The following is a 23,330-nucleotide window of genomic DNA, read 5'->3' on the forward strand; positions in this document are numbered from 1 at the left end:
TTTTTATGTATTTACGTACGTGCACATCATGTAGCATGCGCCATAGGCTACACGCCGCTCTAATAGCGGCATGCAAGTCTCTAAAAGCATATTTCCACTAATGCCATATATGGAAAAATCATGCACATGATGCATATATAATGCTGCTTCACAGTTTAGACAAAAATGGTTAGCTCATGCATTTACATTCCTGCATTCATCAACGCAAGCAACACAATGTAGAGCTAATTTACACAACATCCCCTTGCAATTCATGCAGGGCTTTGCACAACGCACCTGCTGGGTGTGTACACACTACAAAGGTGTCTAGATTTCACCAATAGATCATGCTGGGAGGGAACACACTACAGAGGTGTATACTTGTTCGTGGCATGTTTATAAGGTTAGTAAATCAACCCCATTGTATCATTTCATAAAGCTGTGACATTGCACACTCACAGAAGTGTTATAGGACTTGACTATTTTAAGCTTAAGCATTTTGGTGATTGTAATGCCTTTAATAATGGAATAGAGGATGGGCACTCCCGGTGCACTCAGTTTCTTTTTGATACAGATTGGTGGCAAGGTAAAGACCCTCTGGTGAAACTTTCTTGTATATATTTTAATCAAGGAAGGGAATTTCAAACTGAGAAAGGGTAAAGTGAATAGGAGTGTTTAGGCAGTTAACCTGATTGATGATGGTCATCTAAACAACCGTACCAAGCCAGGTCAAGAGAAAATTGGCAATATATAATTTGAACAATAGAAAATCATGCCCTAATTCCAGAAAGAGAATGGTTTGTTCAAACTGATACCCAAAGATATTAACAAATGACGGTGCAACAATATAGTCCATTGCCATCCTTTAGGTCCACTCCACGGATTTGAATGGGACCCCTGAGTACCACAGGGGAATTTTAAAAGGATATTCAACTGCTGGTGATACTTCTTTGATGAAATGATGCAATGTATCATTCGAAGGAGCTATCCCAGAGATCTTCTAAATAATCACCAGCAGATAGGAACACATATAACTCATAAAAAAGCGCTTTCTCTCAAACCAGGTAAATCTTTGGATGATTACCTGTTCTTAATCTCTACTTACACTCTATCCATCAGTAAGGTGATTTAAACAAGTTGGATGGTGAATGTACAGTAAATCAGTCTCTGAAATTCATAAACTCAACTCCTCTTATAGGTTAGTAGTTATCATAGGGGCAGTAATCTTCTGGTTAAAGTAGATCTTTTTTCCCCCCATGCTTGTAGGCCTTGGCTGGCTCAGACCAAACTAGGGTGCTATAGGTGCCTGAGCTGTAGTACCTGTAATCACCTTTTGACTGGCCCCCTTTTCCTTCATCCACAAACATTCAAGAAAGTACTCATACACCACTGCCATTCTTGTAATACAGAATTTGATGTCATCTTGCTCTGCTGCCAGTGTAGGCTACAATATGTTGGAAAAGCTATCACTGCTCTTTGTGAAGCCTTACATAATCACTAGAAACACAAATCACTGATGTCAGGTTAATCTGACTAAACAGTGGCCTGCTATTTTGAAAGATTATGCCACCCTGTCTTTATCTTAAGAAGCATGCATATTGACCATGCCCCCCTTCTGATTGGGATGGTGGTGACCGTCATCTTATTTTCTTCAAAAGAAAAGCCAGTGGATTGTCACATTATAAACTTTATCCCAGAAAGGACTTAATGAAGGAAGCATCTGCTTCATTTCTGGTTTTTGGTTCCTACTTTCATTTTTCACATGATTTTTTTATTCTTGGCTTATTAATTCTATTCATGTTAGTGGTTCTTTGTGTGACTGTGAACCTATTACTGTTTCCCTTGCATGTCTGTTATTCTCTGTTGCTTTTTCAGTGCTGTACTTCACTTTGTTTATGTGCGTTGGCTAATCATTCTCTCAATGTCACCTCACCCTGCTTATCACTTAGAGTTTACTTGCTTTCTGGGCAGCACTGATATCATCAGCTCTCCAGCTCCAGCTACATGTGTTGCCATAACAATGCCGTGAAGCTGGTTTTAATTTATTATTAATGACTGGCATTTGTTTTGCCCTGCAAGTCATTCTTTCAGTATCCCAGAGTGGATATGCGGATAGCCATATCATTGTTCACGAAGTGATGTTCATCACATATTCACACAGTGATGTTGGTGGCAAGGAGTGAGGGCTATACATTGCAGGGTGGGAGGATGAAAAAGGGGAGGGTGTTTGATCTTTATATGCCTATATAACTTATATACCTATATACCTGTACTTATATACTGATGTTTACCTTGTGGAAGGTGTGCCCCACCAAAAGGTCAGTGTGGATTAAATATTTTATCTGCTTCTTTGTTCCTTTGCTAAAGTCGTTTAAAAACCCCTCTCTCTCCCCTCTCTCTCTCTCTCTCTCTCTCTCTATATATATATATATATATATGCACATATATATATATATATATACAGTATACATACAGTATAAATATATTATATATAGAGAACGATAGATATATTGATATATACAGTATATAGGTATAGTGCAGTAATATCCATTGTCACGTTCACTTAATATGACATGATTCCCTTTTTATATTACATTGCCAGAAATATGTTTCTGTCAGTATTCTAATTATAAGTGGGATTTTCTAGAATTTAAAGTGCATTATGCCCCCAGGAGATTATCTGTTTTTCAATGAAATGTGCTGCTAAATCTTTCCAGTTTTCTGGGCTGCTTTGAAATTAAAATACATGTCGTAAAAATTGGCTGGAACAAAACTGTTGCCAAGGTTAATCTGCCAATTACCCATGCTGCTGAAGTTCTATCTTGTGCCACTCAAAGTAATACAGTGCCATAATGCTTGTCCATTTATCTGCTGTGTGGTCCAAACTAGTTTGCTGATGCTGTACAAATATTTTCATTCAGTACATATTATGAGATGTATACATATCTATGAATTATACCATTTTAACTTATTTATCTGTATTTATTACATTATGGTGGGAAAATGCTACTACTTTAGGAAGAAATATTCTGATATAAACTGTGGGAGCTGATTTGACCTTTGCTATATCTATATAAATGTATGGCAAAAATCACTTAGAATAGTTTCATTTATCTGAACTTATATTGGTCTAAAATAAAGCTTGGTCAGCTTCAGCTTTCAGCACGGCTCAGCCGAGCCGATGCATATGCGTTCGGGTCGGCTTAGCCGCTCGGCCATGATCGGGAGCTGTACGGGCTATTGTGAATAGCCCGTACAGCACCCCTTCGGTTCTACTGAACCGAAGGGGTCCTGGGGCCGAAGCTAGCCGAAGGATCGGCCGAAGCTACGGCCAGATCCTTCGGCAGCTTCGTGAATAGACCCCACTATCTTTATACATCTTCAGTAATCTTAAGTAACAGCTATGTGTTTTGTAATTAATTAGCTTTCCTATGGGTTTCTTTTTCTTTGTAATGTTTTTGCATTACAGTGACAATCCCCTCAACTGAATGCTAGGCTTCAACTAAGTTTATCAGTTGCTGTCTGAATGACTAGGATGGTAGTTGGGCCTAAAACATATTATTTATATTGCATCTCTTTTTAGAACAGGAAAAGCTAGATCAGTGAAAAATGTTGTTTCTATGATGGATTTCATAATATGACTGTGGGTGGGATTTACTAAAAGAGTACAGAATGTTTACCTTGCAAGGTGAAAGCATAGTAAATAGGGTAAAGCTGTGTTCAATTTGAAACATGTGCAAGGGAAATTAAAATGTGACCAGTTGATTGAGGAAACACCCTATTCAATAAATTAAAGCAGAACACCAGGATTTTACGCCACCCTCTGGAGCCCCCTGCCCAGATTTATTTTTTTAAACCCCTACACATTCTGTTTTTATTCACATCTTCTTGTTCAGTCTGGTGATGTCATCACAGCTTCTTCTCCCTTTTTCGTCAGCAATGGGTAATGGGCATTCTTCTAGCACTAAGCAGAGCTTACGTAATGATGGGTGACTGGAGTAATGTGAACCCAGTCTGTGTAATTATGTATTTCCCCCCTCCATGGGGGGCATGTAAATGACAGGCTGGGTTCACAGGAGCCTGGGCTCAGAGAAAATGTGCAGAATTGCAGATTGTCCTTCTGCTCTGAGGACTTCTGGTACTAAACTAAAATGGAAGTCGGAGACAGCGCTGGAGCATGGAGAGGGTAGGAAGTAATTTGGATTTTTTTAACACAGGAAGGGGAGAAATCAAAGTCTCCAGACTTTAAGTAAATGTGCACTTTGCAAAGTCAACATTCACTATTCCTTTAGTCAATCAACCACAATGACACATGAGCATGGAATTCAGGCATTGCTGTTTCTGATAAGTAATTGTTGTTTTTTAGGGAGTTCTTACATTGTACACCCTTTTGATGCTAATTTTCCTGTTCTATTACAATGCTTTCTTATAGATTGGAACTTGGGATCCTGCTAGTGGCTTAAACATGACAGATAATCAAAAAGAAAAACCAGCAAATATAACAGATTCTCTTTCTAACCGGTCTTTAATTGTGACAACAATATTGGTAAGTCTTTACATAAACTTCAAATACTATTACTGAACAATGCAACTTTTTTCAAAATAATTCTATACTAGTTTGGAATATCATACATTTAATTTTAATTTTAATTCCTGAAATGCACTACACTAATTTACTCAAACACTGGAGAAAAACAAATTGTTATATACCATTAACCTCCCACCATGGATGACTAAATGTTAATAGGGCCTAAGGCATTTCATGCTCATATAACAATATAATGTGAAAACTGTTTCATTTTCCCCATATATTGTGATAGATTAACCTCCCTGGCGGTATGATTATGTCAGGAATTTTGTACCAAAAGCGGTACAATTTTTTTCATGGAAATTTGTTGTTTATATTGTAGGCCTGTAATTCTTAGTAAATCTTAGGAATAACTCACCTAAATCTGTCCAAACAAGAGTCCAGTAGACATCCCAGGTATGATAAAGTTTGAAACACGAAATTAAAAAATTATAATATAATAAATTATAAATAATTATAAGAAATTATAATATAATAAATAATTATAAATAATTATAAAAAATTATAATATAATAATTTAAAAAAATGGTCCAGTAAATGGGAATTCTGGGGGCGCAGCCTGATCCGTACCACAGTCAATAGAGTACCAAGTTCGCACATCACTGAGCTCGGTCGCAGAATCGTCGCTGTTTTAGGTCAAAAGCGGTTTTAGACCAGGTAGAAAACAGCGATAGTAAATTAGAACTACTTGCAGAATTGAGTGATAGCGATTCGTTGGGAAATTCCTCAACAGACACTGAAAGTGAGGACAGCGAGGATTCTGCGACCGAGCTCAGTGATGTGCGAACTTGGTACTTTATTTACTGTGGTACGGATCAGGCAACGCCCCCAGAATTCCCATTTACTGGACCATTTTTTTAATTATTTTATTATAATTTTTTATAATTATTTATTATATTATAATTTCTTATAATTGTGAAAAAGTGTCAGGCAGGGCACTGGACAAAGCTCTAGGGACAAAATTGAAGTGAAATAGTTTGATACATAAGTGTAATCATAGCAGATTACATTGTATTGTGTGTATTCTATGTACATTACAACTTTTCACTTTTGAATTTCCCGCCTGCTGTGACGCCCGAAAACGAAACTAAAAGTCAGATGCCGGCTTTTAGTTTCATTTTCGGGCCGCGTACAGCAGATGATGCCGTGGTATCACAGGGACAAGGTGAGTGTCACTTTTCTCTGCAGCTCCGAGTCTGGCTCGGGGTTACCGCTCCTAGCATTGAAAATTCACCCCGAGCCAGGCTCGGGATTACCGCCAGGGAGGTTAATCTTTCAAGAACCTGCAGTGAGGAGCAGGTCCATTTATGCATGGGACCTGCTTGGTTATAGCACACATGCATCATGTGCAAAATATACTGTAGTTCAGATGGTTAGTTTGTATAGTGTTGAATTAGGCCATCTTTAAGGCCAGTGATTAGTGGTTTACTTTCAGTTTCTTCAGGTTAAGATTGAACTATTGGTTTTAAGGGGTTTGTTAAGCATTTAGAATAGACAGGGGGTTGTGTTAAAGCATGTCTAAATCCAAGAAAAGAATGGAATATATTGCTGCTTACCAGTCCAGATGTGATGGGTGAATTAGCTTTATTTTTTTAGGCTTTGTTTCCACCAAACAAAGCATTTCTTGTTCTAGGGTAAACATACTTTCTCACTGTACTGTACCTAAAGATGATCACAATTGTCATAATAGGACAGGAACTGTTTAAGGACTGCAGAATATCTTCCCCTTTCCTCATCTCAATAACATAGGGAGGGATTAACATGGTTATGGATAGAGTGATAGTTAATCCTAGAGTTAAGGTTATGGAGAGGTTTATGTTAGGGTTAGGTTAGGGTTCCGATTTTAAGGGAGGTTAAGTGTTAAATGCTCATGTAAAGCCCCTTTTCACCTTTGCAGAGGATGTACATAAAGCAGGCAGCAGATCAACACAGGCACTTACATTTTTTGTTAACTTTGCTTGTATAATCGGCATGGAAATGTTTGCCTCTGTGCTATGTAATAAATGTGTGTATATCTCTCCCCCTCCTCCCCCTCTCCAGGCAGTATATTATGTGTAAAGGCAAAGCTGGTGTTTACTAAACGCGTTGCAATGGGTGACTCAGAGAGGGGCAGCTGATTACAGTCTGACAGTCATAAAAAATTAAGAAAGCCTGAAATGTGTGTCATGAAATGTGCATATGTATACATCATCACTTCATCTCTTCATTACCACAATAAATGCTAATCACTTACAAAGGTGGAAATAGACTTTAAGGTGCTAGGTTAAATTAAAAAGTTGGGGTAAAATGTTAGGCTGAAGTTTAAACTTTAGGTTTAGGTTAAGTGTTAAAGCATATAGGTTGATAGGCATAGGCAAAGCATACATTTTAAATAATGGGAGTATTAAAGAAGCAAGGCATTATTTTACAGGATAGTTAAATGTCCAGATAAGGAAGAGTTAAGGGGTTGCAAGGGTTCTGTTTTGTGAAATTCTTTTTTAATAACACTTAGGGGACATACAGGTTTTTAAACGGCTGTTGGTGCCTAAGGCATCTTGCGGAAAACTAATAGCACCTAAAGCAAATGCATCAATATTATATGAATTGTGATAATCCATAAGCATGTCATCCTAAAACAAAGATAATGTCTAAGTCTTGTATTTGTCATTGCTTCTCTTGCAGTGAATGCTTTTGGAGGTGTTAAATTAGAAGGATCATAGGGATGTTCAGATACCAGAGCCGATACTTGGCATTTTCACGAGAGTGGTTGCAACTGTGCAACTGCAACTGGACCCTGGGGCTCCTCCACTGTGCTGAAATCATTAGTCTGCATTGTTTTAGAAAAACTGCCACATGACACTAAACAATAATATATCAGTAATTGGTATCTTTATTACTTGGACAAGTATTAGTACTTGGTCTGGAAAAAATGGTAATTGGTGCATCCCTAATATATATATATATGTATATATATATAAAACATAAAACGAATTATACATTAAAATAGGGATGCACAAATCCCAGGAGTCCTGTAGGCTCCTTGAAAATGATAGCTGCCTCCTTACTTTTGAGTTTTTCTCTAGTCTAGTCTGGGAGGTGGAAATGTATATGTACTTGTATTTGTACCATTTGTACCAAGTATGGTACTTGGTATCTGAGCATCCCTAATCATTACATATGTATGGGCAATGTTCTCTTTTTTTCTGTTTGATACAGTCAGGATTTATTTTGCTGTGTAGGGTATAAACATGTAGCTTACTCAGAAAAAATGTGTATCCAAAGTACATATTTATCTTTGAAAGTGTTTTAAATTCCATATAATGCAACATTACTTTTTTCATTTTTGTAGTTCTAAAAATATATTATGGGGTACATTTTATCTATAAATACCTTTTGTCAAAGAAATATATATTCCCTTATTTAAACACACCACCACACAGATAGAAAACACTCAATGAAATTGCAGCTGCAGGTGCAAGACCAGAACTGTTGCATTAACAATAGAGAACAATTTCAAGAAATGTATAAAATTGTCAGATACAAATAAGTAAAATCACATTTGATTATTCCAGTTACTTTTATTCACTGGTACTTCAGAGAAGAAAGAATGAGTCAATACAACACATTGGGTTCCATTTACAGGCAGTTTTTTTTAGTTTTTTCTTTACAGCCTTTCTAAAGATACTTTGGTGGTCAGAATGTGTTATTGAAGTAACAGAGTTCTGAGTAAAGTTACTAAATGATAAAAAAAAAACAAATTTCATTTAATAGGAAGAACCTTATGTGATGTTCAAGAAATCTGATAAACCGCTTTATGGAAAGGAGAGATTTGAAGGCTATTGCATTGACTTACTTCAAAAATTATCTGAAATTCTTGGATTTAAATATGAAATTAGGTTAGTGGAGGATGGCAAATATGGAGCTAAAGATGATACCAATCAACAATGGAATGGGATGGTTCGTGAGCTCATGGATCATGTAAGTTTACTTTTATTAATATTATTTTTTTGCCCGCTATTCCCTTGTTAAACCAAAGAGTGAGACATTCTAACTTAAATTACTTTCAGAGTTACTATTTTTAAATCTGATTAATGGCAAACAATTGTCAAATTTTACAACAAAACCCAATTTTCATGTCACTTATACAACAAGGAGAGATAAAGAGGCTGAACTGCTGCTAATCATTTAATTTGCATTTTAAAAAATTCAGAATGTTTGGCAGTATAGGCTGCTATAATGCAGGATGAAAAGGGTCCACAAACTTCAGCCAGTGTACCTTGCTGCTGATTTGAGTGATATGTTTATTTCCCCAAAAAAACATTTTAGCTGGATGAATTTACCCATTATGGCTTATAATGATATACTGTAAATATATGGTGGAGCTATAATTCAAATTGTTGTGTAATGTAATTTGAAGTAAGGTATTCTGAGAGCAATGCATTCATAATTTTAAAGATGGCATATGTTCCCTAGAACTAAAGTGTATTAATCCTCCCCAAAAATTGAATTTATTGCAGCTTTCAAATCCTTAAATTAGGTGGCTCCATTTGTTTTCTCGTTTTTAGCTTTTTCCTTTTCAACTGGTTATTCTGCTATTAACACACTTCCTCTCCTAGGGGGAAACATTCAGTTACTGTACTTTATTTATGGAGGAGCAGTGTTGTTACCCTAGGGAGTGTATCGGGACTACAGAACTGAGTGGAGGAATGAACAGGGGAGGGGTGTGCACAGCTGGCTCTGCCTCTAGATAGGCAGAGCTAGCTGTCACGCACACTGCTGAGTGGATCTCGACAGTATTGTTGGGAACTGTCCCAGCTGTGGTGCTCTCAGTATATCGTGTGAAATAGCCCGCGATATACTGAGCTTTGGGTCACGGGAGGAGATTAGTGTATGTCCTCTCATGACCCTAAAGAGAACTATGGGGAAAAACAGTTAGCCCATAGTTCTCTTTTAAGTACGGTCATTTACTTCTCTATTGGTTTAATTACTTGCAGATCTTGGAATTTGCCGGCAATAATAAGGGTAAATACTGGTGGTGTAGTGCCTCTGAAAAAACTTTATTTTATTTGGTAACACATCTATGCCTTAGAGGCTATTAGTCAGTCCAAGTCACTGCATAGTTAAATGCTGTAAACCCCTGTGAGTTTTTTTGCATGTTCTGTATAAGAGATGGGTACTGACCACTTTTGAAATTTGAAGGAAAAGACTAAGTTAATTACAATTGCTTACTATCACTTATACATAATTTGTATGGGTCCAGGCAGGCAATTGAGTGTGAATTCCGGGAAATAAGTATTTGCTAATTGAGTAATGAATAGGAAAACAATCGCTAATACCTTTTTCAACAATAAAAATATGTGGCATTAGACATAAAAATCAAGTGGTTTGGATGTTGTAGAAACTTTTAGCTTGGGTGTAAAATAATTTGAAAACAATTACAATAGGCTATGATAGAAATGTGCGATTCGTTTCGTTCCGAATCGAAATTCGGACGAATTTTCGGAAATTCGGACATTCGTATGTATCCGAATTACAGATATAACGAATACAAACGAATCCGAATTTCCGTTTCCGAAATTCGGTAGCGGTAGTTCGTTCGAACGTTCGTTTCGTTTCTTATTCGTTTCGTCCGTTGAAGAAAAACATTTTCCCCCTCAAATGTCACTTTGCTGCAAACGAATGAACGGATGAACGAAATGAATAAGAAACGAAAACGAAACGAACGTTCGAACAAACTACCGCTAATGAATTTCGTCCGAATCCGAATTCCGAATCCGCATTGACTTTCACACCCGAATCCCGAAAAACGAAATAACACAAATCCAAATTTAAAACGAAACGAAACTAAACAAATTTTTTGGCAGTGCACATGTCTAGGCTATGATATAATCTGAAAGTAATGCAAAAAAATGGAACTTTCTGTTAAATAAGTGTGCATGTGCAAAACAAGTGCATTTATTATTCCAATTGTCATTCTCAATACTAGAAAGTAAAAACTATACCTTTTTTAAGTTTATTCCTTATCCAGCTTCACAAGAGTGAAGAGTGGTTAGAGTGTGCTCTTTCTAGAAAAACATATTGTGCAGGATGGTACACCACAATACAATTGTGTATAGGTGAGGTTACTAGTAGTTTCCAAACTTGCAATGTTACTGCAGCTTGCTGCAGTGTCAGTCATGAAGCAATATACTTATTGGTACTGTCCATGGTCCTGACACATTTATAAATGTAAGCTATATTTCTGTATTGTTGCAATGTAAAATAAGTGTGCCTTCCATTGAGAGACACTAGTCTAGCACACTAATGGGGTTATTCACTTAGCTGCTGAAGGCAGCCAGAATTCCCTTCAGCCTTATACGGCTGATTTCAGCCATACATTGGCTAAAATCAGCCTTACATCGGCTGCCTTCGGCTGACATGCTCCGCAGCTTTGGCTGATCTGAAGTGCAGAAGGAGTTCGACTCAGCCGACCCAACATCTGGATCAGCGTAGCCAAAGCTCCGGCAGCTCACTAGCTGCCGCCCGCCCCTAATCTCATAGTGGCTGAATGGCAGTAAGTGAATAGCCAAATGCTGCCCAGCAGCATTAAGCTCAGCTGTTGCCAGGGTAGGGAGCAGAATAGAAAAAAGTTAAATGTACTTTCCATGGTCCTGAAACATTTATAAATGTAAGCTATAGTTCTGTATTGTTGCAATGTTAAATACGTGCCTTCCATTAAGAGACACTGGTCTAGCACACTAAGGGGGTTATTCACTTAGTTGCTGAAGGCATCGGCTGCCTTCGGTCAGCCGAACATGCTCTGCATGTTCTGCTGAGCCGAAGCACAGAAGGAGTTTGGAGATCAACATCTGGATTGGCTGAGCCAATGCGCCAGCAGCTCACTCGCTGCTGTTTGTCCCTATTCTCATAGGGGCCGAATGGCAGTAAGTGAATAGCCGAATGCTGCCAAGTGGCATTCGGCTCGGCTGTTCTGCTCATTACCTCCAGGTTAGTGAGCAGAATATAAAAAAAATTAAACAAATAAAAAAGTTGAAAAAGTATTTAAACAAGGAAAGAAAATAGGAAAATGAAAAAAATTATATTTTGAAGGGAAAAAACGACACACGTCGACCTGACCACATGCAAGGAATTCCCGCCGCATAATGTCAAATCTTACAGGTGGTGGCAAAATATAAACACTTGGGCAGAGCTAGCGGTCACATCACCCCTAGCTCCGCCCAACTGTTTCACATATAGTATTCTAGCAGGTCCCGGGCAAGAAATAACAACTGGGCGGAGCCAGCCATGACATCATGGCCGGCTCCACCCAGTTGTTCTTGTTTAATGACAGATCAGCATCCCCAGGTCATTTGGGGAAGCCGATCTGTCATTACCAATGGGTGGGGCGAGCCGTGAGATTCCGGCTGGCTCCGCCCAGCTGTCATTTGTGTGGAGATCGGTCAGCTTCGGCTGACATTTCTCCACACTTCGGTTGTCACTATGGCTCAGCTGAGCCAAAGCATATGGGTATGCTACCACTTGCCTATGTTTGGATGCTGGAGCATGTGCTGCTTAGCAAGCCACTGGTGTAAGAGAACCCACTGTATATTTCCTATCACAGTTTTAAGTTGTTCAAACTGGTTTGCATTGATGCACCTGCAAATGTGCATATTTTTAGTAAATCAGGTCCATAGTGTGGACCTGAAGTTTTACAGTAGAGTTTTTCCCATTTTTGGACACCTATACACCATTTTAAGAGCTGCAAAGTTACCACTTTCTCCAGATCTAAGAAAAAGTTTAAAAAAAAATAATTTAATTAGATAAAGCGAAAGGTTTGTATACACATTAAAGTAGATGTTGTTTTTATTTCCCAAATTAAATATCAAATCATGTTTTCCTAACTTGTCTAATCTAACTATAAAAAAACCTTGAAAATAAGTGTATATTGCTAAGAGGCAATAAGGAATTAAAATATATGTTGAAGCACACTTTTAATTATAGTTTTGCATTTAATATGTTTGCTTTAAAAAGAAAGAAATTAAGAATTAATGTTTTTCTTCAGGCATAGTGATTTAGTAGCACAGCATTACTGATGTTCTGCATAACTGTAGAAAAATCTAATTATACCCTTGCTATTTAAAAAGCAATATTTAGGTTCTAAATTAAGACATGATATTCCATGCCATGAACTTTTGTGCAAATGTTACTCTATCATGATATACAACTTACCAAATGTTTTTGTATATTTTAAGACCTTTGGTACCATCATTAAAGAAAAGTGACAGCTAGGATTGTGTCAAAGAGGTAGACGGTGGGATTAGAAGTCCCAGCACACTGAAAATCAGGAATATCAAAACTACTCATGATGCATATCTCATGACTGTGTGGTTCTTTCTCTTTCTTTGAAAATGTAAAATTATCATCCTATATCTGCAGATATACAAATTGACCACATGATAAAAAGAACATAGCAACAACTGATACATTCAAATGTATCTACACTCCACCAACCTCTAAAAAGCGATCACGGCACAATTGTGCATGTTTGTGGGTCAGGGGTGCACCATGAACAGTTACTTATCTCAGTGCCAGTTGGATAGGAGGGTGTCATGAGTGTGTAACTGGCCTGTTTGCTGCCACTTTGGATAGGAATTAAGCAAGAGGTGAGTGATGTGACAACACAGAGCCACAGATCATTCCACCTGTCATCCTGGCGATATATTCAATGGAGTATGTAGCTGCTGTGATGCTGCCTAATCTTGCTCTGGACACTCTGGGCTGGGATTCTCTGATGGGATTTGGACCTCTCTATCTCCCCTATATACGTCACTGCTTACTCTGCTCTTACTGTTTCTCTTTGAAGAATCCCTTTATCATTGTACTGTATTGTTTACTACTGAGTTCCTCAAACAAACAAAAAAAACAAAAGTAGAAAATTAAAATTAAAATAATGAAACCTTTATTATTTAACCTTCTTTATTTCATACTTTGGTATTATGTATACATATAGAAAATAGTTTAAATGATTCATAGCATTATAGATTTAAAGTATAACTAAAGCCAAAAATATTTTCAATTTGGATAGAGTAGGGGTGGGTTTTGCCATCTGTGTCTTATTAGACACAGGAAGTGAAAGGATATCTTTCCAAAGTGAGGAAATCCCCTGACAGTTGTCATAGGAACAAGTGTCTCATTCCAAAATGTCCCCTCTATTTCTGTTTTGGTGGCAACTCAAAATCAGGACAATTAAAGAGAGTGAATCTCGCTAATGGGGACACAGACAGCAATAAAACCCTGAAATTGGTTCTAACCCTTCTGTACTCTATCCAAATCTAAAAAGTGCTGCCTTTAGTTATGCTCTGAACTTCATTATATTCATACAGTTCCTTACTAGTAAAATCAAAATACTAAAAAAACTTTGCTGTTTAGGAAATAAGAACGTTAATTTTGATTATGCAAATCATTACACACTATACCAAAAATAGCTTCAGGAATTTAGCATGCTGTTATTGGGCAAAGACATAGGCATTTCACCTCTTGAATCACATTACAAATTCCAGTTGTTTATTGAAAGATTAGATTAATTTTGAAAAATCACACTTAAATGATATGTTTTGAAGCTATGCCGGACCCATTCAGGTATGTGCCAGATGAAGGGGTCCTACTTGGCTCTGAAACATTGTTTTGAAATGTTCAATATACACTTTGACTTTGCAATAGGGCTAAGGTGTACTTACATATATTTTAGCTATGTTTATACCCTGGGGCATGCATAATAATTCCAGAATCTCAGAGGACAGTCCTTGGTGGCTGTAGAGTGAGAACTGTACAGTGAGTACAGATTGCATCTAAGATCTGTGCCCCCTGGAAAAACACATTGTCCCCATGTTGATAAGGACAAGTCGCCTCTTCTCCACAACCCTGGCCCGCTTGTTGTTGGGGTCTGTGGGCAGGGGGACTTATCTGAATCTGGGTGCCCAATTTCATAAAGTGGGCAACCTAATCCCACCTTGTTGTTACCCCTACTCATTCACCAAATAGTAAATAAAATAATAAATAGACACACAACACTATGAAAAAGTCCTTTATTAAAAAAAAATCACAAGACACATGTTTTTGACAATTCCTTTATTTAAAAAAAATGTTCATCGAAGCAATCCATCATCAATCACATTGTCCATCAATGTAGATCCACATCAATCACTATGAACAGGACTTGTTTGGCCCATTTGTTGACATTCGGGACCAGCCTCTGTCATAATAGCAACTCTGTTCTCCAATGGCATTTGGGAGCTCCTGAATGCTATTCAGACTCCCAAATGCCATTCAGGTCTGGAAGCCAAGTTGTTGTTATTATTCATAACAGAGTTCATGGGGATAGGATGGGTCCGTGTGCATCGGGTTTTTTCTTTTTTGGAGAGTTGGTGGCCATCGTTCATTGGGATTGACGTGGATCCATATATTGGACGACGCGATTGACAATAGATTGTATTTTTTTTAAATAAAGAAATTGTCAAAAACTGTCTTGTGTTTTTCTCTAATAAAGGACTTTTTCATGGTGTTGTATGTTTATTTACTATTTGGTGAATGAGTAGGTGTAACATGTACCCTTTACCCACTCATGGGGGGTAAGATCTGGGTACCCCCTTTATGAAACAGTAATCCCCCCACAGACCTCCACAACCACCGGGCCAGGGCTGTGGAGAAGAGGCCCTTGTCCTCATCAACATGGGGACAAGGTGCTTTTACAGGGGGTCCCCCGGCAAAGCACCCTCCCCATGTCGATGGCATGTGGCCTAACATGATGCAGAAGGGAGGGAGCATGCTCAAATGAAGGGTTGGGCAAGGGATTTTAGGGGAACCTCAATTTTTTTTTATGCTGGGGCCCCCTATAACCCCTACCAGACCTTAAAGGTTTGGTATGACTTTTGAGGGGAACCCCACACTTTTATTGGCTTGGGGTCCCCCCCAACATTCCTACCAGACTTAAAGGGTTTGGTATAAATTGGGGGGGATACTACACTTTTTTTATATTGTTTCTGCTGACAGTTAAAAAAAATTTTTTTTTTTCTAATGTCACTTTGGTGCAACAAAAATGAATTCAGAAATACTGTCGCACCTGAAATTAACAAAAATTTTGGATTTGTCCAAATTTAAATCCTAAACTGAATTAACACCTTCATGACGGGAGATGCACATGGTACATCCGCCACGAAGTCCCCAAATGACTGCTCACACTGCGTACACTGTACTTGATCATCTATTTGCGGCTCTGTAATGTCGGTTACCACTGAGAATCAGCAGTTACCATTCATTAATGGATCCATTAATGAAAAAGTTAGGCTTTTTCAGACACCCAATCCCTTTCAGGAATTGACAGTGAGAACAGAGCGGCATTTGCAGCTCTAGTCATCACTGACAGCTGGTATAGATTGGGAAATCCCGGCGTATAGCGGCTTTTTTTCTAAACTTTCAGCAATAGAACATTTAGCTACATTTTTTTATTGCTGAAACAGTGGGGTCTATTCACAAAGCTGCCGAAGGATCTGACCGTAGCTTCGGCCGATCCTTCGAAAGCTTTGTTTTTTCACCCCTAAGATGTTAATTTGTTTTTATTTAGCCACTCATGTTGTTCAAAGTATGTCACTGTCACTAAGTGTGACACTAAGGGGTCTATTCACAAAGCTGCCGAGGGCAGCCGAGTGAATGACCGATCAGAAGTGAAGTGAGCCGAACACTGTTCGGCTATTCACTTCAGGCTGGTACGGCTGAAGCTAGCCGAAGGATCGGCCGAAGCTACGGCCAGATCCTTCGGCAGCTTTGTGAATAGACCCCTTAATGACATTGTATGCCAAGTGACCACTTTTAGCTTTAGCTTTTGGAGAAAAAAGATTCAAATTTTAGGTTTTAGTTTTAGGCTGAGAAGTACAGAACATTTTCTAAAATCCTAGGAATGTGAGGTTTTTCCAAATAAAGGACAAATAAATAATTATATTTAATGCATTTTTAGCTGTGCTATTTTTCTAAAAAATACTACAAAGCAAAACTGGGGAAAAGGTGTTTTCTTTAAGTTGTTTTTCCTTTTTTTATATTTTATTTGTCCTAAGTGAGGCGTTAGGTGCACATATGTGATCTCAATATATAGCCTTATCTGTCCTCTAAAAAAAACAAAATGTATGAAAGTATATTACTGACGTGAAAGAATCACACAGCAAAAATGTCAAAAGTGTGTCAGTCATTTACGAACAGAAACTAAAAACAAGCTCAGTCATTTAAAAAATGAATTGTTTGCCTGCTTACATGTCTAGTCTAAATAACATTGTTTCTCTTTAGTATCCAGCCAGTATACCCCAAACATCCACTAAAAGCCCAACTTCAGCCAAAAATTTGTGAACAGGATAGGGCAGGGATATTTCTTGCAGTCCCTACTGGAGTGATTTCCATTCACATCCTGCCTGTACAGTAAATAACGGAATCAATTTCAAAAGCAGACACAAACTGCAACAAAACATTTTTTTTTCACAAAAAGGGAGGGAGGGTAAGAATCTGTCAGAATATTACTACTGTCTGTCTTTCTGTTTGGATATCATCCACTCCTCTCATTTCTTGTCCTGTTGTCACAGGGACAGAAAGTAAGGAGGAATATACCCAATTGGGTAACAGGCAGCATTTCAAGTTTGACAGAAATATTAACTATTCCCAGGTCTATCTAAAACATTTTTTAAAAGTTTTGACTGGAGCTTGGTCTTAAGCCCAAAACCTACATCCTGTAAAATCAGTCTACACAAAGATATCAAGAATTAACTAAAAAGGGAGCAGATCCAGATTCCTCCCAGGAAATTGATGGATTATAAAGAAACATGTGTTTTAAAAAAATCATATACAGCAAATCATGGCAAACTTTAATACCAATTGTTTTCAGTTTTTCCAACTGCTGTTTATTGATGGAAAAATAGTTTAACAACCAAATACATCTTTCATGTGCCATTGAGTTTTTTTAATCCTAACCAAAAGGAAGCAAGATGTAATCAACATGTAGAACTATCATGTCTTATCCTTTTTCTTTCATCACTGTTTCCGTTCTATTTTTTTATACAGTCTCTTCAAACTGAGAAGCTAGCAAACCAACCAAACTAGATGAAAACCTTAGCATGTATTTTATTTTTATACGCTAGATTGGTATTATGGCATACTGAACCTGTCTTCAAGTATTGACATATATACAATTTCTAGAAAATTATTACTAAGAGAAAACATTATCTTTTACTGAAGGACATGATATTACTATTTTCATGAAGTTAGTTCAAATATTATGTATTTATGCAGTTGGTTCTTTTACTATACATTTTAATGCCTTGGGATGTCATATCTATAAGATAGAGAATATCAGTCATTGCTTGATTGTACATATAAAAGGTACAGCTGGGTGACTAGATGAAACATAAACTAATCTCAGTTTTCTGCCTTTGAGGCAGATAGAAAAGGAAAGTTCACTTTAATCCTCAGGACATACTAGTTGAAGATTACTCTTGTGTATCACTGCAAGGGTTTATGCTTGAAGCAGTGTATAAAACTCTTTCAAGCTTCTTACTGTCTTATTTTCTCAATACTCACTTTAGTGATTTTCTTCTGTCGCAGTTGATTTATATTTTAAGACCCAATGGCTTTCTTTTTTTATATGAAAAGAATAAAAAAAGGCAAAATACTTATATATTTAGAATAGCACAATCAGATGTTTCTGACACTAAGGGGTTGATTTACTAACCTAAACACACGCATGCACCAGGTGCGTGTGATTTTCACACAGCAAAACGTATTTATCAACCAAAAAGTCTCTAAAAGCATATTTCCACTAATGCCATATATGGAAAAATCATGCACATGATGCATATATAATGCTGCTTCACAGTTTAGACAAAAATGGTTAGCTCATGCATTTACATTCCTGCATTCATCAGCGCAAGCAACACAACATAGAGCTAATTTACACAACATCACCTTGCAATTCATGCAAGGCTTTGCACAACACACCTGCTGGGTGTGTACACACTACAACGTTGTTTAGATTCCACCCATAGATCATGCTGGGAGGGAACACACTACAGCGGTGTATACATGTTCGTGGTGTGTTTATAAGGTTAGTAAATCAACCCCTAACAGTTATCAGCCTTTTCAGGTCTATGAAAATCATTGAATTTGGCTCTGATATCTTACCTCGGTAGTTGATGAAATGGGTAAAAGTAAATACACTGTGGAAATGCATACACATGTATTTGCCAAAGCATGTTTCATTCTATTCAGTCAATTTTATGGTGTACACTTCTCTGCCAAGCTGAATCTTGCTTATTTCTTCTGGCCTTCAAGGCTAATAGGCAAGATATTGTTTAAAAAGGGTATGGGTAGCTGGGCACTACCATGGAGGATATGTGCCAATGCATAAAGAAATAAAATGAAATATTGTTCAGTTGACAAAGAGTCTTTATATGGGTATTAAACGGCAACATTGAAAATACTCCGATATTTTAAATTACAAACATGGGGGGGCCTAAAGCTGCATGTGCTGTTACAAAACAATAGAATGTATTCTTTTAACCCTTTCGCTGCGAAGGTGTTTCTGTGTTTATTTTGCACATGTTGTAATCCACATTCTAGGCCTGAAAATTGCTTCAAACCCCCAAAAGTTATATTATTCCCTGTAGAATAAAATTGCAGCAGTTACAAATTTTTGCGGTGCATGATTTTAACGCAACACTTTATAAAACACAACACTTCAGTAAAAATTACACATAAGTTAATTTTAGTACAAAAAAATAATATAATACCCTTATTTGTAACATATAAAAGATAATGGTATTCCAAGTAAAAAGATTCTCAACATGCCAATCTTAAAAATTGTGTGTACCCTTTGAAACTGCGACAAAATATGGGCCCGTTGCCAGTGACGTGTGGCATACATCATTGGCAGTGAAGGGTTAAAAGTGACATTTCAAAAAGATAATGTGGAGTTCCCCTAAATGTTCTAACAAGAGCTTTGTTCAGGCATGCAGCCTGGTTTCCAGGAAAGGGACAGCAGTGAGCATGTGAAACCCTCTTCCTTCCTGTATTTTTAAGAAATATATCAAAATAAACAAGGGTATTCAAATTATTTTTCACGTTGCTTATGGCCTGTTAATTTGGGTCCAAATTGCAATTTTACAATAGTGGGATATGATCAAATGGGTTGAACCACAAAATCTGATTGGTGGGTGATTACACATTTAACAAGACAATCTATAAGTTTAAAATCATGTAAGGTAAGTAATGACTAATTTTAATGGTATGCTGCACAAAGTTATGTAACACAAGTAAGCAGAAAATGCAATGGTTGTGTAAAATACAGTAATGGTTATTACTGTATTTGATTTCAGTTTACTGTACTCAGGTAGATGACAGTTGAATTTTTATTAGTTATCACAGGTCACTGCAGATTGCCGTTTACTGTAAATAAAACATGTATCTGCATGCAATAAAACACAGACTGTAAGAATGTCACTCAGAGCACCTTCAGATGCACACCATCTAAAGGTACTTAACTTTTTTAGGGATCCAAATGAGGCGATGATTATTCATAATTTTTGTAAGGTTATACATTTTTCTTTAACTACCTCCCGGACGGCCGTTGTGTATACACGGCCGGCAGGGAGCTTCTTGGATGTAACTGGGCGTGTATACACGTCCTGTTGCATCCGCCGCGGCACGCGCGAGCGGGAAATGCCCGTGATTTGAAAACAGGCAGCGATGCCCGTTAATATACAAGTGATCCGCCGGCTATAGAGCCAGCGGATCGCTTGTATGAGGTCCCGTGACGTGCGCCCCCCCTCCACGGCTCCCCCCTCCCACTGTCAAGCTGGTCCCGGGCTCCGGTGTGAGCCCGGGACCAGCATACTGCTTCTGTCACAGGGGATCAGAGGTAGGTCAGTTCACGACCTCCCTCCGGTCCCCTCTCAGCTGTCAGAATGCGGAAGTGGTGTATATTACATCACTTCCGCATTCTCGTGTCACTCTCCAGCTTCAGATGCTGGAGAGAAGCTGATGAAGCAGATCTCTGCTTCATCAGCTTCTTCAAGGGGGTCCTAGGTGACATTAGGGGTCTTGGAGACCCCTGATGTCTCCATGAAGAGGACCTGTCACCTCTTTTGCTATCACATAGAGGGGTCTCTCAGCCCCCTCTGTGATAGCAATAAAAGTAAGTGAAAAAAAAAATAGGAAAAAAATGTAAAGTTTCCCCCCAAATTTTTTTAAAGTTACACATAAAAAATAATTAAAGTCCCCACCCCTACATACACGCATGTAAACATGCGTCAGGTGCGCATACCTGCGAAATCGATTGCGCCCATGACGCCGGACATGTTACATATCACCGCAAACGTCGGAATGAGAGCAATAGTTCTAGGGCCATCAATCACTGATAACACTAAACTGATGAGCTGTAAAAGCTTTTAAAGCGTCGCCTATGGCCAATTTTGGGTATGCTAGTTTTTTGAGATTTCGCGAGTGCGCGCAATTTTTAAGCTTGACATGTTTGGTGTCTATTTACCCGACGTGACCCCGTCTTTTATATTTTACCAAAAAGTGGGTAATATTAGTTGTTTTATATCATAATGTAAAAAAAATTTCAGTAATTTCTCCTGAATATAGTAAAAAATAAAACCCCCAGTGGTGATTAAATACCACCAAAAGAAAGCTCTATCTGTCCCCAAAAAATTGTATAAAATTCATTTCAGTACAACGTTGCATGACGGAATAAATGTCAGTCAAAGTACTGCAGCGCTGAACACTGAAAAATGGCCTGGCCAGGAAGGGGGTCTAAACACCTGGTCTTCAAGCGGTTAAATAATAAACCTCTCTGTTTACATGTTTACCTCAGACATTATCTATGTACTGTAGGGTCAGATATATCAACTTACAGATAGATAGTTACACCTTAGTTTATATTGTAATACTTTGGAGTTTTGTCCACCAAAGTGTTAACTGTTACCAAACAGTTAAATGTAGTTAATGTTGCTGCCTAGTTTGAGTCACTCAATATATTTCTTGTTTTTTTCTATCAACAGAAAGCTGATCTTGCAGTTGCACCACTGGCTATTACCTATGTGAGAGAACAGGTCATCGACTTCACCAAACCATTTATGACTCTTGGAATAAGTATTTTGTACCGAAAGCCTAATGGTACAAACCCAGGCGTCTTCTCCTTCCTGAATCCTCTTTCCCCTGATATCTGGATGTATATTCTGCTGGCTTACTTGGGTGTCAGTTGTGTGCTCTTTGTCATAGCCAGGTAACATAACTAACACTGTGATTGTTTGACAGTTATGCTCTATTAAATCTGAATATGTAACTGTCAAATGTCACAGGTTCTCTACATTCTGCTTTGTTTCAATATTGCTGTTATGATGTGCAAGTCATTTAAGGCTGTCACCAAAAATTGTTTGCCTATGATACTTATAGTGCTTAATAATGTACATTATCACAACTATGTTTGCTGCAGCTAAACCAATATTAACCAATAACAGCTAAGTTAGTGCTTAACATGACAAGTGCATGTCACACTCTGTTCTGAATCTTACTCCACAAAAATCTTGCATGAATAAATCTATCCCTTCTACATGACCCAAACTTTCTGAGCCACACACATCTTAATAATGCTTGTATAACCCTTGTTCAAAATTATTCAACCTATAAGCCAACATATGCTTAATTTGTGGAGGTGAGCTTCAAGCAGTGGTGAAGCATGCAATACCTTCCTCAAGCTCGCTAAAGCTGCAGAAAGTGTTCCTATTAAGTTCTGTTTTCAGCCTTCCCAGACTGTAGCTGAAGGATTTAAAGCCTTTCAAGAAAACTGCTCATTGAATTTGATGTACTTCAGACTAGCATTTACAAAGCAATGCCAATGTGTGCAATGTGTATAAAGCATATTCTGTGACTGAAATGATCTAGGAATGTTCTATAAAATAATCCAATCTGCCATATATTGGGTATATTGCCCCCTCACTTCCTTCAAGGTCTAGGTCCCATGTAACACTAGCAACATTTTAAGTTATATAGAGTGCACACAACTTTTCCAATAGTGTCACTTATTAACTGGCCAAACTAGCAAGATTTGCATCCATTACTCTTCCATCTAAAAGATTAACAGGGTTATTCACAAAATAGTGAAATTTCGAAGAAGGCAGGATAAATAAATAATCTAGGCCAAAATAGCTGATTTGGAAAAATTGTCCAATTCCGCTTACTTTCCAGTTCAGCTATGTTGTCCTAGATTGTTCACCTGTCATTCTGTCTTCTCCAAAATCGTCATGCTTTTGTGAATAAGATAGGATTCTGCAGGTAATAACTTTCATTATGTAGAGAAGCAGCTGCCTCTTGGTGATTCTGCCTTTGGTAAAAATGTTGAATTGCCCATGTAACATGTGCCTAACACTGCACCTCTCTATGGAAAATAGAGAAAATGTTTGGATGCAGTTACACTTTATTGAAAAGCTATTTAAGATGAAGCTCTAAGGAATGGAAATAAACATGCTAACAACAATCATAGTTTTTTAGCCTTTTTAAAAATGACATTAGAAGTGGAAAGGTTTTAAAGTAGCGATAAGAGAATTCAGATACACATAGCTATGCTGGCTTTGAGGCTGACACTACAGAGCAGTTATTTAAAAGTCTGCTTAGACTCTGTGCTGTAAAAATCAAAATTGTTCCTCCATAATGTTGCTTATCAAAATATGAATAGTGTTTTTGCCTAGCACTACTGAGGCACATTTCCCTGACT

The 23,330-nt window shown here is 37.8% G+C and overlaps 1 protein-coding gene across 1 annotated transcript in view; it reads left to right on the forward strand.

Moving 5' to 3' along the window:
- LOC108792938 (glutamate receptor ionotropic, kainate 2) overlaps positions 1–23,330 on the forward strand; it is a 542,451-nt gene that overhangs the window by 391,055 nt on the left and 128,066 nt on the right. Inside the window, exons 10-12 of the mRNA XM_018563830.1 lie at positions 4,412–4,525; positions 8,318–8,524; positions 21,619–21,842. Of these exons, the coding sequence (XP_018419332.1) occupies positions 4,412–4,525; positions 8,318–8,524; positions 21,619–21,842 (545 nt within the window). The remainder of the gene's footprint in view (positions 1–4,411; positions 4,526–8,317; positions 8,525–21,618; positions 21,843–23,330) is intronic.

The sequence above is a fragment of the Nanorana parkeri genome, unplaced genomic scaffold (genome assembly GCF_000935625.1).
Source record: "Nanorana parkeri isolate BGI_ZX_2015 unplaced genomic scaffold, ASM93562v1 scaffold703, whole genome shotgun sequence".
Lineage (NCBI taxonomy): Eukaryota > Metazoa > Chordata > Amphibia > Anura > Dicroglossidae > Nanorana > Nanorana parkeri.